Source organism: Vidua chalybeata, chromosome 20 (genome assembly GCF_026979565.1).
Source record: "Vidua chalybeata isolate OUT-0048 chromosome 20, bVidCha1 merged haplotype, whole genome shotgun sequence".
In the NCBI taxonomy this organism is placed as follows: Eukaryota; Metazoa; Chordata; class Aves; order Passeriformes; family Viduidae; genus Vidua; species Vidua chalybeata.
The window spans coordinates 3,471,898-3,488,823 of record NC_071549.1 but is presented as its reverse complement, the minus strand read 5'-3'; the positions used below and the strand labels follow the sequence as shown (position 1 = coordinate 3,488,823).

At 56.7% G+C, this 16,926-nt stretch overlaps 2 protein-coding genes across 2 annotated transcripts; both read left to right on the top strand.

The window, feature by feature from the left end:
- The first annotated feature begins 429 nt into the window (after positions 1–429).
- On the top strand, positions 430–6,197 carry LOC128798111 (glutamine-rich protein 2-like). The gene is made up of 15 exons (XM_053961330.1): positions 430–723; positions 1,021–1,101; positions 1,187–1,288; positions 1,525–1,629; positions 1,817–1,908; positions 2,053–2,167; positions 2,451–2,573; positions 2,788–2,862; positions 3,177–3,341; positions 3,503–3,615; positions 4,237–4,302; positions 4,589–4,654; positions 5,242–5,383; positions 5,554–5,647; positions 5,950–6,197. Exons 1-15 carry the CDS (start codon positions 469–471, stop codon positions 6,126–6,128), a joined length of 1,773 nt encoding a protein of 590 aa, XP_053817305.1. The 5' UTR covers positions 430–468; the 3' UTR covers positions 6,129–6,197.
- A 4,014-nt stretch (positions 6,198–10,211) lies between these two features.
- Positions 10,212–16,884, top strand: LOC128798091 (glutamine-rich protein 2-like). The gene is made up of 15 exons (XM_053961306.1): positions 10,212–11,409; positions 11,708–11,788; positions 11,874–11,975; positions 12,211–12,315; positions 12,503–12,594; positions 12,739–12,853; positions 13,136–13,258; positions 13,473–13,547; positions 13,862–14,026; positions 14,188–14,300; positions 14,923–14,988; positions 15,275–15,340; positions 15,928–16,069; positions 16,240–16,333; positions 16,637–16,884. Exons 1-15 carry the CDS (start codon positions 11,155–11,157, stop codon positions 16,813–16,815), a joined length of 1,773 nt encoding a protein of 590 aa, XP_053817281.1. The 5' UTR covers positions 10,212–11,154; the 3' UTR covers positions 16,816–16,884.
- The last annotated feature ends 42 nt before the right edge of the window (positions 16,885–16,926 follow it).

Genomic DNA, 16,926 nt, shown 5'->3' with positions numbered 1-16,926 from the left:
CTGCCATCGCTCCCAGAGAACCACTGCCCCAACGGCACGTTTCTCCGGACATCCGCAGCCAGGAGGACGGGCTCCGGCTCCTCAGACGGACTAAACAACTGAACATCGCCCGCCGCTAAGTCCTCCGGAGTTCAATCCACATCATGTTTCCAGATGAGGACTTGGTCCGTGTCCCGGTGGGATTCCTGCTGCCGCCATACCGCGACAACCCTGTCACAGTACTGTTCATTGGAGACTCCATCAGCACGCCAGACGACCTCACCGTCATCCTGGAGGTCGTCTACTTCGAGCCGGGGGAAGAGCTCAACGTCTCCGTGGTTTGCCATCACCCTCCGTTCTCTCTGCCAAAAGGGTCTCCTTTAGCCCTGTGCTACATTCTTCATAGCCACCAAGAAGAAGACAACCACGACTTTTCACCGGACTTTCCATTTCAACAGGACCCTTCTGTCCCTGTCTGTGTGTGCAGACATGGCAACATCCCTGGACACACTCAGCCTCTCCCAGATGCTGGATCTCGCCATCGGGATGCCCCAGAAGGGAGCCATTCACTTTGCAGCCTTGCGAAAACTGCTGCAGGCCGTGCTGGAGCACCTGGACGTGCAGTACCTGAGCAGCCAGGAGCCGTGGCCGGGCCAGCTGAGTGGCCCCTCACTTGCTGACCTGGCCACTGACGTGGGAAAGATGAAGAGGGAGATGGAAGACTACAAGAAACACATGTCCAAGGTAGAGGCTCTTCCCAGCCCCCCGGGGCACTCCCCCACCACACAGCCCCTCCCCACTTCCTCAGACAGCAGTGCTTGGCACTGCCCTCACTGCCCCGGCACAGCCCCTGGCAGGGGCTCTTGGCTATCTGGATGGGCTTCAGTGCTCTGGCACTGAGCCGGGCTGGGGCAGGTGGCACTGGGACTCTCCCTGCTCACCTGGATTGCCACGGGCTGCCCGTGGCAGGGCAGGGCTCTTTGGGGTGTTGCTGCCCTGGCCATCACCTCTGACATCCCTGTTTGCTGGACTGTTTCACAGCTTCTTCGTGAGGAGATTGCTGGCATAAAGGCAGAAAATTCCCGCATATCAGAGGACATGAAGAAGTTCCAGGAGACACAGGTCTGTGCAGACCACTGTGGTTCTCAAGGTCATATTTCCCACACTCATTCTCCAGAGACTTGTCTCTGACAATGCTTTCTCCTAGACCATGGCTATTTCCCAGCATCAAGAAGAGATTGCAAAGTTAAAGGCTGCCCATCGTCATACGGCAGAGGAAATGAAGAAGGTCCAGATGTCGCGGGACGAGGTGAAGTGCTGCTGGGAGCAAGTTTTGGGTCTGAGACAGCAGCCTCTGCTGGCTGGAGGCTCAGTACCCTTGGCCCTGCTAGATGCATGGGCCGTGCTGCCTGCAGAGCCCTGCCAGCCTGGCTGAGCCCGGCCCTCTGCTGTCCCCAGTGCTCCACAAACCACAGCAGGGGTCAAGGCCTTGCAGGTCCCCACTGACCCTCCCAGAGGCTCACTGCCATCACTCCTCTCTCCTAGGACACGACTCTCATCCGGGATCTCCGTGAGGAGATTGACAAGATCAAGACAACACAGATCTGCATGGAAGGAGACATAAAGAAGATTAAGGAGTCCCTTGCCTTAGTGAGCTGTTGGGCCGTGTAGTCTTTAGGCTCTCATGGGGAACTTCAATGTGACTCCAAGAGCAGGGTTTGGGGTCAGGCTGTCAGGACTGGGTGGGGGGCCCTGGGGCTTTCCATGTATCTGAAGGGCCCCCATGCTGGGACAACAGGATGTCTGTGCCCTGACTCTACTGTCACTGGCTTTGCAGATGAAGAAGCTGGAGGAGGACCTTAAAAAGCTGAGGCAGGATGCAGCCAAGTGGAAAGAAGAGAGCAGTAAGGAGATCTCTCAGCAAATAGAGTAAGAGGACAGCAGTGGGTTTCCTACCCTGTGGGGCTGCAGGGGAGCCCAGGTGGTCTGGGAGCATCCTGGTTTGCGGGCACGGGACAGTGCCCAGCAGCCCTGCAGGGGTAACCCTGACCTTGCCCCCGTCCCGCTGGCCAGGGCTTTGCGGCAGGAGACAAAACGTGATCTGCAGAAGATGGGAGAGCAGCAGGAGATGAGGAATGCCATGCTGGAGCAGCTGGTGACAGAGACAGCTGACCAGCTGAACGAGCAGGTGAGGTCCTGGGGGAGCACTCCCACCACCCCGGGCTTGGTCATGTTGGAGGTCCATGCCACATCCTCATGCTGTGTGGTGCTTTGCTGTAATGTGGGGGAGGCCCAAACTGCCCCAATTGGCCTGGACCAGTCAGCAGCATGGACAGAGATGAAAGCCTTGATGCAAACGTCCCGGTGACACTGAGAGCTCATGGCCACTGGCTGAGAAATGTGGGTCTGCCCCTGTGGAGCAGCCGGACTCCCTTTGTTCAGCACCTTCTCTTCTTCCATCCCTGGAGCAGGATCGGGAGCTGAGCCAGCACATGGAAGCCAAGTTTTTGCAGATTCAAAGGGACTATGAGAAACTCAGCTTTGCCTCAGGGATGCTGCAGAAGGACTCTCAACAAAAGCAGAAAGAAATCACGGTGTGTGGCTGAAACCCCTTTTGGGTCGAAGCATCCCCCAAGACGTCTCCAGGCAGGGATCACAAGGCATCTCTTGATGATCTCCTCTCAGCACTCTGCTTGTTCCAAGTGCATTTCCTTGAGGTTTTTGGCAGGGGGAGAGGGGTATGCTCCCATATCCTGGGCTGTGCCCCAACCGTGCTGTGGTGTCATGGGTTCCTTTCTGTACTGAAAGATGCTGTTCCAGTCTCTGGAGAAGCTGCAGAAGGAGAAAGCAAATGTGCAGGACATGATGGCAGCAATGGACATGGTACAGTCTCAATGGGCCTCTCTACCAGCCCAAGGCTTCTCAGGCAGGGTGACAAATGCCCCTTGTCCCGTGAGGGCTGGGTGACAGAACTGGCCTGGGGAGGGAGAATTTCCTGAGCTTGTGGGGTCCCTCACCCTCCAGATGGTGGGACCAAATTCAGCAGGGTGATAGGGCAAATGGGGCCACAGCACCCTGAAAGGAGCATGATGGCCTGGAGGAAGCACTTCTCCCTCTGCCCCTCACGTGTGCTGGCCCTGCCTGTCATTATTCCTCATCTCTTTCCCCACCGCTCTCCTGCCATTCCCCTCTGCCAGAAGGCGGACAAAGCTGCCTTGGGCAGCAAAGTTGATTGCAGCCAGTTTGAAGAGAACATGGAGGAGCTGGATGAGAGGATGCAGGAGTTGCAGAGCCAGATTTCAGACCAGGAGCAGCACTGGAATGAGGTGCAGCGTCAGTTCAGTGATGCAATTGAAGAGAAGGTGAGGGGTACCTCTTCCCCACCATGACAAACTGGCACCTTTGGGACTCGACAGCCTGAGGCAGCATCCCTCTGAGGATCCCCCTCAAATCCGGGCTTTTCCCTGGAGAGCTCCATGTCACATCCGGGGGCAGCTGGCTGAGGCTGTGCACGTGTTCACAGCTGGATCGCCTGGAGCTGAAGACTTTCCGTAAGCACCTGGAGGACTCCTGGAGCAGGAACATGGAGGAACTTGAGAATAGGCTGATGCGTGAAAACGCTGCTGGCATTAAGAAGTGAGTGTGATGGAGATTCTGATGGCTTTGGGGACAGCCATGGTCCCGTTCCCTCCAGCTGTCCCACACACTGCTCGCCTGGTCCCCTGCCTTGGGACCAATTCAGCTGCTAAATGAACCACGGGCATGCTGATGAAGCAGCTGCACCTTCTCCTTCCACCAGCCGCAGCTTCCACACAGGAAAGGAGGCATGAGGACAGGGCACCTGCAGGACAGAGCCCTCCGAAAGCAAAATGGGGCTGTGGGTGCAAGGGCTCCCAGAAGCCAGGGTGGGAGATGGCAACGCCCAGGCAGGGCTGTGACACACAGTGTCCCAGAGCTGGGTCAGGCCCTGCCCTCCTGGCCCGGCACACAGGGGACTTTGGAGCCAGAGAGGGGCTGAAAGGGCCGCAGGGGCTGCTTGGGATGGTGACATGGGTGCCTGTGCCCTTCACCTGGCTTCAGCCAGCACGTTGGGGATGGGGAGAAACAGGCTCAAAGCCCACGGTTCACGCTGCAGACGCCGTGACCCTGTGCAGTGACCTGCCCAGCACCCGGCTGCTGCCAGCGAGCTGCTGCCTGTGTGCGGGCAGGGCTGTGGCCCCAGGAGCTCAGGCAGCCCTCTTCTCCCACGCTCCTTAGGCAGCTGCCAGTCCCTTTCACGTGCCTGTCCTGTGACCGCATGCTCACCGTGCAGGTTCCTGGCCAGTGAGTAGCACCAGTGCATCGGGGGCAGCGGGGCTGTGATGGGGGGAGATGGGTGCCAGCAGTGACCGCTGTGCCGGCCACAGGGGTGACACTGTCTGCTTGGGAGGCTCTGATGTGGGGAGCCCCCTCTGCAGCCCTGCCATCAGCAGGGGTGTGGGGACTCATCCCAAGGGCTACAGGCAGCAGGATACCGTGGGGTACAATCCTCTGGGGTTGGGGGTGCTGCCTGCAACAGGAACAGCTTGTTTGTCCCCTGTCACACACCTGTGACTCCTGCCCTCCCCAGGTCCCCCAAGACACTCCCGTATTTGCAGCCGCTGCCCCCCAGCAAGGAGCCACAGCACAGCCAAAGGTAAGGGCCCTGAGGACACATCCCCAGCTCCCGGGGTGCAGGCTAGCCCAGACACAGCAAGGAGGGCTCTTGCCTGGGCTGGGGCAGAGGAGCTCTGGGGGGGTGGGCAGGGCAGGGGAGCAGAAGGCAGCTGTGGAGGGCCACTGCTTCCCCCAGGTCTGGAGGGTTTTGCATTCCTTGCCTTGCACTGCCCTATCTGGCCCACCTCTCTGTCCCAAGGCTGCTGAAAGCACATCTGATGAGCTGTGTCTGTTCTCAATCTGAGCTCAGGCTTGGTGGGCAGTTGTGTGCCTTCTGTGAAAGGCGTTCCCAAAACCAAGGCCTGCAGCTGGGACAGGCCAGCTCCTGCCCGCTGGTGCCCTGTGCACATGGACCTGCCACGGCCACGGCCAGCAGACCTGGCTGTGGGGACAGAGGCAGCAGATCCAGCCTGGTGGGATGGGCTTGGGGCTCCTGCAGCAGGTGGAGCGCAGCTGGGAGGGACATGCCCCTGCAGGCAGCACTGCCAGTCCCCTCCCTGGCACAGCAGGGTGCTGCCTGGGATGCCACGGGGCTGGGCACTGAGTGTCCTCTGCCCCATCCCACAGGAGGCCGGTGGCCCATGGCAGTGTCCCCGGTGTGCCACCGAGCTCTGGGGACCATCAGAGCAGCAGCTCCACGATGCAGAACAACAAGGCTTCCCCACAGAGAATCGGTCAGCCCCAGGACTTCTTGACAGTCCAGAAAAAGGTAGGGATGGTGAAGGTGGGGACACGGAACGGTGACTGAGTTTAGATGGCATTGCTGACTATCCAGGGGGAATCTGTGCCTTCAGTCTCCAGGCAGACCTGGGTAGGGAGGGTTATTAGGGGAAGCTGGATTGGGCCCTGCATTGCTGCCAGCTGCTCTCTCCTCCTCAGCCCAGTGTGACCCAGCTGCTGGACAGAGATGGACACATCTCAAGGGGCCGTATTGACCAGCATCCTATGGTGATCAGGACACAGCATGCATCAGGTATGGCCCTGTTAGGGCATAGGGGTTAACAAGGACAGGGGGCTGATTATCTGCTGGGTACCAGCTGTGGGATGAGCTCTGTGTGCAGAGCTGGGCAGGTTGGGGTGGGGCTTTGGGCTCTGGAAGGGGCAGAAGCAATATGGAGGAGAAGGACTGGCTCATGGGACAACTGAGCTTGGATCTCCTACGGTCTCTCACTAGGCAGGGGACACTTGAGCTGGCCACTCCTGGGCCAGCAGAGTTGCTCCAGCCAGGGGCAGCCCCTGGGAATGAGGGGCTCACCCTTGCCCTTCAACCCCCAGGCCCTGCCGTCTCACGAGAGCACCGGACAAGCACAGCCCCCCGACACATCTCATGGGCACCAGGGCTCGTGCAGCCTCTCCAGCCCCGCCGGACATCAACAGCCCCCAGCCAGCTGGGAAGGACTCAGCGCCCAGTGCTCGATCTGGGACATCTTGTCAGAAGCGAGAAGCGCCTGTGACAGTGGTGTTCAGAAATATGGTTTTTTAGTTGTACTAAGTTAATAAAACCCCTTAAAGTTGTAGGCAGAGCCTTGTCTCACCAGCCTCTCTCTTCCCCGGGCTCCCTGATGCTCCTTAAGCTCCTTCCCCCCTGCTGTGGCTGTGCCACCAGGCTGAGCAGATCGAGCCCTGGGCCAGGCCCTGAGGCTGCTGCTGGTCCCGTGGCGCCCGCGGGGCAGCTCTGAGCATCTGGGCCTGCTGTGGCAGCAGGAGCAGCCTGCACAGCCCGCTGCCCTGATGGGCTGGGAAGCCACGGGCAGATCCCCCTGGGGACCGGCTGGCACTGCTGGCGCTGCTGCTCCCGGGTGCCGGCCGAAATCCTTACAGGCAGCCCTGACGCCGACTCAGGAGCTTCTTGGAGCCGTGCCCGACGCCTGGCCCCGACCCCCGGCCCCCAAGTGCCCTCGTCCCTTCGTCTCTGCACTGGGACATTCCAGGCTCATTTGTCAGCTTCCTCCTCCTCTTCCTTTCTGAGTGGCAGCGTTAGGGGCTGGCCCAGCACGGCCTGGCAGCTCCTTGCCCACAGCTCCTTGTCAGGACCCAGAGCTGCTTTCCAGCCAGGCACCCCCGGGCGTGTCCCGCAGCCTGGGCCGATCCTGCACGGCTCAAGATGGTATTGGCGTTTATTAGCCAGGGATATACACGTTCTACTTAGGCGGCCAGAGAGCCCCATAACTGCCTTGGGCCACCTTTCCTTGTTGTTGAGCTCTCAAGGTTCCACTGACTATTACATATCTGCCACTTTTGCATAATTTGCAATGCTTTCGTCAAGGTTTTGTAGCCAAACAACAATGTGAGGAGCATCCCTGTGAAAGGTATAAAATGAATGTGTCTTTACAAACAGACTCTGCATCTGCTTGTAGATAGGGCCATTGATTTAGAGATAGGGAAGTAATGGAAGAAATTATCAGTTCTGGAAAATGTTACTAATTGACACGGACTTTACCTAAGCCAAGGCTGTATTAAATTGCTGAATTAACAGAAAAAACCCCAAAGATACAATATGAATAGTGTTTTGTTATACAAAGAAAAATAAAAGCGGGGAGCAGGAAAGTGCATAGTAGAGTGGAACACAGAGCAGGCGATTTGGGAAGTCTGTACAGGTACCTCAGCCAATGAGGAAAGGAAGAGAGTGATGTGTCTGGGACATTAGGATTAAAAGTGGGCTGCATCCCCCCACAATTTGGGAGTCCCCATGGGAACTACCCCATGGCCTCTCACTTTATTTGAATAACATCACAGCACTTCTCAGTCACCCTTTTGGGCATAAACCTCCGGCACTGTGAATTTTTCCACACACCTGCAGTGTCCTTTCTCCGGTCACAGCAGGGACATTCCTCTGTGCTCGGATCCGACCCAGCCCCCGGCACACGGTGCTGCTTGGCGGGAATGGGGACACAGGGAAGCGGTGCCCAGCGTGTGTCCCCCGTGTGTTCCCATGTGTCCCCTCATGTCCCGCTGTGTTCCCCGGCTAGGGAGCTGCTCTTGCCCGGGATGGCCGAGCTCACTCGCAGGGCCTCGCCGGCACTGGGCAGGATCGGCCCAGGCTGCGGGACACGCCCGGGGGTGCCTGGCTGGAAAGCAGCTCTGGGTCCTGACAAGGAGCTGTGGGCAAGGAGCTGCCAGGCCGTGCTGGGCCAGCCCCTAACGCTGCCGCTCAGAAAGGAAGAGGAGGAGGAAGCTGACAAATGAGCCTGGAATGTCCCAGTGCAGAGACTGTTATGGACAAAATCAATTGGGGAGGCTAATTATAGATAAATCAATTAACAAGAATTTATTAAGCAAGCGGTATTAAGCAAAAAACAGCGCTGGGCGGCCAGGGAGTCTCCACTCTGCCACGGCGCACCTTCCCCCTTTGACCTTTTTGTTTTTATAGTCCCCCCTTTTTTTCGGTTGACCTATTTTCTCTCGATGTACTCTGCGCCGGTGCAATTGGTTGCTAGGGGGTCCTTTCTCTCTCTGCCCTTGGTGGTCATAGGGATGAAGGCTCCTTATCTTCTTTGCCGGTTGTCCTTGGCCTAAAAGTTAGCTTGTATATAGTTAGTTACTCAGTCTTCTCTGCTAGCTGCATTTGCACAATTCTTAAGCAGAATACTCGTTGTTTATCAAGCCCCCCCCACTTTTTTTCTCCTCTTTCTCTTCTCACAGTCTGAAATTCTCTATTCAGTTTAAATTCTTATCTTCTTTCAATGTTCGTTTTGATGAACAAAGACCTTTTTATTACAATGGCCCACCAAGGAACTTTCCATTGAATGACAAACAAGAGTTGACTTTCAGTTTCAAGGGCAATGCAGAAAAAAGCATCCTTAACATCCACAACAGTGGACTCATCAGGACTCATCAGCTTCCTTAATTGGGCTTCAAAGTGTATAAGGACTTGCTACCACTGGGTCTAAGTCTCACAGGATTTCACTGACAGCTCTGACATCTTGTACCGGCCTGTGTTCATTAGCATGTGGCTCCTTTACTGGCAGGAGAGGTGTCCTATATTGTGACTCACATGCCCTTAGCGATCCATCTTGCAAAACTTAGCAATTCATTCATCTAACCCTCTTCTAGCTTCTAACTTCAAAGAAGAATTTTTCTGCCTAACCAGTCTTCCGTCAGGCTCAAGCTGAATCCTTACTGGTTCCACTGTTTTGATTTCCCTGGAATTCCGTTGGTCCACACCAACACGGTGACAGTGTTTTCCACCTGCTCCCACCAGGGATGTGCAGGAGGGAAATATTGATCCAGCATTCCCTGCTGAACATTCTGAGCATGCCCTCTCTCAGCCTCTTCCCCCACTTTTGCCATTACCACAATTCCTCCCCCTGGAGTTAACAGTGGGTCTGAAACTACCTTACTGAAATCCCAGGGCTCTTTGCCTTGAACTCACTGGATTAGGGCATTGGAGGATCTCCCTGAAAAATCTTTGGAGTGCACTGGAGTCCTCTCGATCCCATGAATCCATGGAGCAGAAGAAGGAGCACGGTTCCATCGGGTCACTAGAAACAGTCACCAAAACCAGGATCAAAGAAATCCTCAAACACGATCGGTTTAGTATTGGCGAGTTAGGCGTTACTTTGTGCCGGTCAGGGCATGTGGGGCGGGTAGTTCCAGCCACACACAGGCACAAAAGGTTTCACTTAGCTACCTGTTTATAGCAAACAAAGAAATCAATGGTCATCCATTCTAAATCACATAATTCTCTTTGTTAGTTAGTACTCTAACCTCTATTGGTTAGAGCTGTCTTGCTTCTCATCCTAATTAGCCCACATTTTTCTGCCGCTCTATTATCTTTTTCCAAGGTATGGAGTTATCCAGCAACTACTGAATTTTCTTTATTAATCTCCCCTTTGTCTTCTGGTCTCTGCAACAACTCCTTGGAGGGCTGTAAATCCTGCATTTTACGTGTCCACTTTTCAGCTTTGTTCACTGAAGCTTTTAAGTGTTAGTTTAGCAAAACTAAAAGTTTCCCTGATTTTCCCAATCAAACTCTAATAATAGCACTCTCTGAAAAGAAGTTTAGCTACCTGTTGGCTAAAAGTTGAACTTACACTGCTAAAGATTTATTTTAAAAATTAATTAAAAGTTATACTATTGCAAGCCCCTTAACCTGCTGTAGCGCTTTGGAGCAGGAAGGACTAGGGGTGAACAGAGCATGTTTTGGAAAGGGGCAGTTGGGGGTGGATGGCAGGTGTTGAAGGGAAGATCTTGGTTTGTCTTCCCCCACAGTCTTGGGGACATTGGCAGGAGAAATTATTTCATTGTCTTCTTTATGGACTGTCAAGCTGACACAAAACCTGAGGTGGAGGAAATTGTACAAAGGCTTCCCCCACGGAGACTCTTTGCCCTGAACTCCAGAGGAGAAAGGAGTCTATGCCCCAACAACCCTATAGCTCAGCGAGGGGCTCACGGGGGTCCTCCTGCACCTCCGGCACGAGGAACAGCAGCCCACTGCTTCCCTGGCAAAGGCTGATCCCAGTGGATGCTCCAAAACAGGCCCTGGGTTTGCTGTGCCAAAGCAGCCAGCAGCCACATCTGAAAGCCAGGTGAGAGCAGCAGGTTGGTGATTCTCTCACAGGGACTGAGCTGTGTGGGGCTGCTGGCCCTACCCGTGCTCTCTGCCCAGAAGCTGCTTGGGGGATCCCTCTCTTGGTGAGGAATCAAACATAAATGTACCCTTTGGGCTTCATCTGGGCCTTTGTGGTTGTTGCGGTGCCCTGCCCGTGGTCACTCCCACTGACAGTTCACTGCACAGCAAAGGCAGGCTTAGTGCCTGCTCCACAATGCAGGAAGAAACTAAGAACATGAGATGCCACAGACAGGACACTGACACAGCAGATGAAGAACTGGTTTAGCTGTAACTCAAGTCTTAAACTGATTGAAAGAAAAATAGTGAGGCCTCTCCTGTCCTGCGAGACTTTCCAGCGCTTTTCAGTCACTAAAGGGCTCCAGATGGGCTGGGGAGGGACTTGGCACAAGGGCCCTGAATGACAGGACAAGGGGCAACGGCTTCACACTGCCAGACAGCAGGGTTAGATTGGGAATTGGGAAGAAAATCTTCCTGCGAGGGTGGTGACGCCTCGGCACAGGTTGCCCAAAGAAATTGTGTCTGCCCCATTCCTGAAAGTGTCCAGGGCCAGGCTGGATGGGACTTGGAGCAACCTGGTCTAGTGGAAGGTGTTCCTGCCTATGGCAGGGGATTGGGAAGAGAGAATCTTGGAGGTCCCTTGCAGCCCAAGTCATTCCATGACTCCATGACTTCATCAGTCTGTGACCCAGTGGCTCGCAGGGGTGAGCTGTGCTGCCTGGCAACGGGAGTTGTGATGAAAAGGGGCGTGAGCAGAGCAGGCTCCAGTCCTTTGATGGACAAGGAAGGAGGAAGGAGCCTGCTGGCTACTCATCCTTTTTATTATTGCTTTTGCTCACCCCTGACGGACCCAGCTGTTTAGGAAGGATTGTGAGAAATCAGGGACAGAGTCCCTGTCTGTGTGTGCAGACATGGCAACATCCCTGGACACACTCAGCCTCTCCCAGATGCTGGATCTCGCCATCGGGATGCCCCAGAAGGGAGCCATTCACTTTGCAGCCTTGCGAAAACTGCTGCAGGCCGTGCTGGAGCACCTGGACGTGCAGTACCTGAGCAGCCAGGAGCCGTGGCCGGGCCAGCTGAGTGGCCCCTCACTTGCTGACCTGGCCACTGACATGGGAAAGATGAAGAGGGAGATGGAAGACTACAAGAAACACATGTCCAAGGTAGAGGCTCTTCCCAGCCCCCCCGGGGCACTCCCCCACCACACAGCCCCTCCCCACTTCCTCAGACAGCAGTGCTTGGCACTGCCCTCACTGCCCCGGCACAGCCCCTGGCAGGGGCTCTTGGCTATCTGGATGGGCTTCAGTGCTCTGGCACTGAGCCGGGCTGGGGCAGGTGGCACTGGGACTCTCCCTGCTCACCTGGATTGCCACGGGCTGCCCGTGGCAGGGCAGGGCTCTTTGGGGTGTTGCTGCCCTGGCCATCACCTCTGACATCCCTGTTTGCTGGACTGTTTCACAGCTTCTTCGTGAGGAGATTGCTGGCATAAAGGCAGAAAATTCCCGCATATCAGAGGATATGAGGAAGATCCAGGAGACACAGGTCTGTGCAGACCACTGTGGTTCTCAAGGTCATATTTCCCACACTCATTCTCCAGAGACTTGTCTCTGACAATGCTTTCTCCTAGACCATGGCTATTTCCCAGCATCAAGAAGAGATTGCAAAGTTAAAGGCTGCCCATCGTCATACGGCAGAGGAAATGAAGAAGGTCCAGATGTCGCGGGACGAGGTGAAGTGCTGCTGGGAGCAAGTTTTGGGTCTGAGACAGCAGCCTCTGCTGGCTGGAGGCTCAGTACCCTTGGCCCTGCTAGATGCATGGGCCGTGCTGCCTGCAGAGCCCTGCCAGCCTGGCTGAGCCCGGCCCTCTGCTGTCCCCAGTGCTCCACAAACCACAGCAGGGTCAAGGCCTTGCAGGTCCCCACTGACCCTCCCAGAGGCTCACTGCCATCACTCCTCTCTCCTAGGACACGACTCTCATCCGGGATCTCCGTGAGGAGATTGACAAGATCAAGACAACACAGATCTGCATGGAAGGAGACATAAAGAAGATTAAGGAGTCCCTTGCCTTAGTGAGCTGTTGGGTCGTGTAGTCTTTAGGCTCTCATGGGGAACTTCAATGTGACTCCAAGAGCAGGGTTTGGGGTCAGGCTGTCAGGACTGGGTGGGGGGCCCTGGGGCTTTCCATGTATCTGAAGGGCCCCCATGCTGGGACAACAGGATGTCTGTGCCCTGACTCTACTGTCACTGGCTTTGCAGATGAAGAAGCTGGAGGAGGACCTTAAAAAGCTGAGGCAGGATGCAGCCAAGTGGAAAGAAGAGAGCAGTAAGGAGATCTCTCAGCAAATTGAGTAAGAGGACAGCAGTGGGTTTCCTACCCTGTGGGGCTGCAGGGGAGCCCAGGTGGTCTGGGAGCATCCTGGTTTGCGGGCACGGGACAGTGCCCAGCAGCCCTGCAGGGGTAACCCTGACCTTGCCCCCGTCCCGCTGGCCAGGGCTTTGCGGCAGGAGACAAAACGTGATCTGCAGAAGATGGGAGAGCAGCAGGAGATGAGGAATGCCATGCTGGAGCAGCTGGTGACAGAGACAGCTGACCAGCTGAACGAGCAGGTGAGGTCCTGGGGGAGCACTCCCACCACCCCGGGCTTGGTCATGTTGGAGGTCCATGCCACATCCTCATGCTGTGTGGTGTTTGCTGTAATGTGGGGGAGGCCCAAACTGCCCCAATTGGCCTGGACCAGTCAGCAGCATGGACAGAGATGAAAGCCTTGATGCAAACGTCCCGGTGACACTGAGAGCTCATGGCCACTGGCTGAGAAATGTGGGTCTGCCCCTGTGGAGCAGCCGGACTCCCTTTGTTCAGCACCTTCTCTTCTTCCATCCCTGGAGCAGGATCGGGAGCTGAGCCAGCACATGGAAGCCAAGTTTTTGCAGATTCAAAGGGACTATGAGAAACTCAGCTTTGCCTCAGGGATGCTGCAGAAGGACTCTCAACAAAAGCAGAAAGAAATCACGGTGTGTGGCTGAAACCCCTTTTGGGTCGAAGCATCCCCCAAGACGTCTCCAGGCAGGGATCACAAGGCATCTCTTGATGATCTCCTCTCAGCACTCTGCTTGTTCCAAGTGCATTTCCTTGAGGTTTTTGGCAGGGGGAGAGGGGTATGCTCCCATATCCTGGGCTGTGCCCCAACCGTGCTGTGGTGTCATGGGCTCCTTTCTGTACTGAAAGATGCTGTTCCAGTCTCTGGAGAAGCTGCAGAAGGAGAAAGCAAATGTGCAGGACATGATGGCAGCAATGGACATGGTACAGTCTCAATGGGCCTCTCTACCAGCCCAAGGCTTCTCAGGCAGGGTGACAAATGCCCCTTGTCCCGTGAGGGCTGGGTGAGAGAACTGGCCTGGGGAGGGAGAATTTCCTGAGCTTGTGGGGTCCCTCACCCTCCAGATGGTGGGACCAAATTCAGCAGGGTGATAGGGCAAATGGGGCCACAGCACCCTGAAAGGAGCATGATGGCCTGGAGGAAGCACTTCTCCCTCTGCCCCTCACGTGTGCTGGCCCTGCCTGTCATTATTCCTCATCTCTTTCCCCACCGCTCTCCTGCCATTCCCCTCTGCCAGAAGGCGGACAAAGCTGCCTTGGGCAGGAAAGTTGATTGCAGCCAGTTTGAAGAGAACATGGAGGAGCTGGATGAGAGGATGCAGGAGTTGCAGAGCCAGATTTCAGACCAGGAGCAGCACTGGAATGAGGTGCAGCGTCAGTTCAGTGATGCAATTGAAGAGAAGGTGAGGGGTACCTCTTCCCCACCATGACAAACTGGCACCTTTGGGACTCGACAGCCTGAGGCAGCATCCCTCTGAGGATCCCCCTCAAATCCGGGCTTTTCCCTGGAGAGCTCCATGTCACATCCGGGGGCAGCTGGCTGAGGCTGTGCACGTGTTCACAGCTGGATCGCCTGGAGCTGAAGACTTTCCGTAAGCACCTGGAGGACTCCTGGAGCAGGAACATGGAGGAACTTGAGAATAGGCTGATGCGTGAAAACGCTGCTGGCATTAAGAAGTGAGTGTGATGGAGATTCTGATGGCTTTGGGGACAGCCATGGTCCCGTTCCCTCCAGCTGTCCCACACACTGCTCGCCTGGTCCCCTGCCTTGGGACCAATTCAGCTGCTAAATGAACCACGGGCATGCTGATGAAGCAGCTGCACCTTCTCCTTCCACCAGCCGCAGCTTCCACACAGGAAAGGAGGCATGAGGACAGGGCACCTGCAGGACAGAGCCCTCCGAAAGCAAAATGGGGCTGTGGGTGCAAGGGCTCCCAGAAGCCAGGGTGGGAGATGGCAACGCCCAGGCAGGGCTGTGACACACAGTGTCCCAGAGCTGGGTCTGTGCCCAGCCCTCCTGGCCTGGCACACAGGGGACTTTGGAGCCAGAGAGGGGCTGAAAGGGCCACAGGGGCTGCTTGGGATGGTGACAAGGGTGCCTGTGCCCTTCTCCTGGCTTCAGCCAGCACGTTGGGGATGGGGAGAAACAGGCTCAAAGCCCACGGTTCACGCTGCAGACGCCGTGACCCTGTGCAGTGACCTGCCCAGCACCCGGCTGCTGCCAGCGAGCTGCTGCCTGTGTGCGGGCAGGGCTGTGGCCCCAGGAGCTCAGGCAGCCCTCTTCTCCCACGCTCCTTAGGCAGCTGCCAGTCCCTTTCACGTGCCTGTCCTGTGACCGCATGCTCACCGTGCAGGTTCCTGGCCAGTGAGTAGCACCAGTGCATCGGGGGCAGCGGGGCTGTGATGGGGGGAGATGGGTGCCAGCAGTGACCGCTGTGCCGGCCACAGGGGTGACACTGTCTGCTTGGGAGGCTCTGATGTGGGGAGCCCCCTCTGCAGCCCTGCCATCAGCAGGGGTGTGGGGACTCATCCCAAGGGCTACAGGCAGCAGGATACCGTGGGGTACAATCCTCTGGGGTTGGGGGTGCTGCCTGCAACAGGAACAGTTTGTTTGTCCCCTGTCACACACCTGTGACTCCTGCCCTCCCCAGGTCCCCCAGGACACTCCCGTATTTGCAGCCGCTGCCCCCCAGCAAGGAGCCACAGCACAGCCAAAGGTAAGGGCCCTGAGGACACATCCCCAGCTCCCGGGGTGCAGGCTAGCCCAGACACAGCAAGGAGGGCTCTTGCCTGGGCTGGGGCAGAGGAGCTCTGGGGGGGTGGGCAGGGCAGGGGAGCAGAAGGCAGCTGTGGAGGGCCACTGCTTCCCCCAGGTCTGGAGGGTTTTGCATTCCTTGCCTTGCACTGCCCTATCTGGCCCACCTCTCTGTCCCAAGGCTGCTGAAAGCACATCTGATGAGCTGTGTCTGTTTTCAATCTGAGCTCAGGCTTGGTGGGCAGTTGTGTGCCTTCTGTGAAAGGCGTTCCCAAAACCAAGGCCTGCAGCTGGGACAGGCCAGCTCCTGCCCGCTGGTGCCCTGTGCACATGGACCTGCCACGGCCACGGCCAGCAGACCTGGCTGTGGGGACAGAGGCAGCAGATCCAGCCTGGTGGGATGGGCTTGGGGCTCCTGCAGCAGGTGGAGCGCAGCTGGGAGGGACATGCCCCTGCAGGCAGCACTGCCAGTCCCCTCCCTGGCACAGCAGGGTGCTGCCTGGGATGCCACGGGGCTGGGCACTGAGTGTCCTCTGCCCCATCCCACAGGAGGCCGGTGGCCCATGGCAGTGTCCCCGGTGTGCCACCGAGCTCTGGGGACCATCAGAGCAGCAGCTCCACGATGCAGAACAACAAGGCTTCCCCACAGAGAATCGGTCAGCCCCAGGACTTCTTGACAGTCCAGAAAAAGGTAGGGATGGTGAAGGTGGGGACACGGAATGGTGACTGAGTCTCGATGGCATTGCTGACTATCCAGGGGGAATCTGTGCCTTCAGTCTCCAGGCAGACCTGGGTAGGGAGGGTTATTAGGGGAAGCTGGATTGGGCCCTGCATTGCTGCCCGCTGCTCTCTCCTCCTCAGCCCAGTGTGACCCAGCTGCTGGACAGAGATGGACACATCTCAAGGGGCCGTATTGACCAGCATCCTATGGCAATCAGGACACAGCATGCATCAGGTATGGCCCTGTTAGGGCATAGGGGTTAACAAGGACAGGGGGCTGATTATCTGCTGGGTACCAGCTGTGGGATGAGCTCTGTGTGCAGAGCTGGGCAGGTTGGGGTGGGGCTTTGGGCTCTGGAAGGGGCAGAAGCAATATGGAGGAGAAGGACTGGCTCATGGGACAACTGAGCTTGGATCTCCTACGGTCTCTCACTAGGCAGGGGACACTTGTGCTGGCCACTCCTGGGCCAGCAGAGTTGCTCCAAGCCAGGGGCAGCCCCTGGGAATGAGGGGCTCACCCTTGCCCTTCAACCCCCAGGCCCTGCCGTCTCACGAGAGCACCGGACAAGCACAGCCCCCCGACACATCTCATGGGCACCAGGGCTCGTGCAGCCTCTCCAGCCCCGCCGGACATCAACAGCCCCCAGCCAGCTGGGAAGGACTCAGCGCCCAGTGCTCGATCTGGGACATCTTGTCAGAAGCGAGAAGCGCCTGTGACAGTGGTGTTCAGAAATATGGTTTTTTAGTTGTACTAAGTTAATAAAACCCCTTAAAGTTGTAGGCAGAGCCTTGTCTCACCAGCCTCTCTCTTCCCCGGGCTCCCTGATG

Bases quoted from the DNA above. Each gene is read 5' to 3' on its own strand.
- LOC128798111 (XM_053961330.1), top strand. From the start codon at position 469: ATGGCAACATCCCTGGACACACTCAGCCTCTCCCAGATGCTGGATCTC. The intron at 4,303-4,588 runs GTGAGTAGCACC...TGCCCTCCCCAG, and splicing joins ACCGTGCAGGTTCCTGGCCA to GTCCCCCAAGACACTCCCGT. The intron at 5,384-5,553 runs GTAGGGATGGTG...TCTCCTCCTCAG, and splicing joins TCTTGACAGTCCAGAAAAAG to CCCAGTGTGACCCAGCTGCT.
- LOC128798091 (XM_053961306.1), top strand. From the start codon at position 11,155: ATGGCAACATCCCTGGACACACTCAGCCTCTCCCAGATGCTGGATCTC. The intron at 11,976-12,210 runs GTGAAGTGCTGC...CCTCTCTCCTAG, and splicing joins TCCAGATGTCGCGGGACGAG to GACACGACTCTCATCCGGGA. The intron at 14,301-14,922 runs GTGAGTGTGATG...CACGCTCCTTAG, and splicing joins AACGCTGCTGGCATTAAGAA to GCAGCTGCCAGTCCCTTTCA.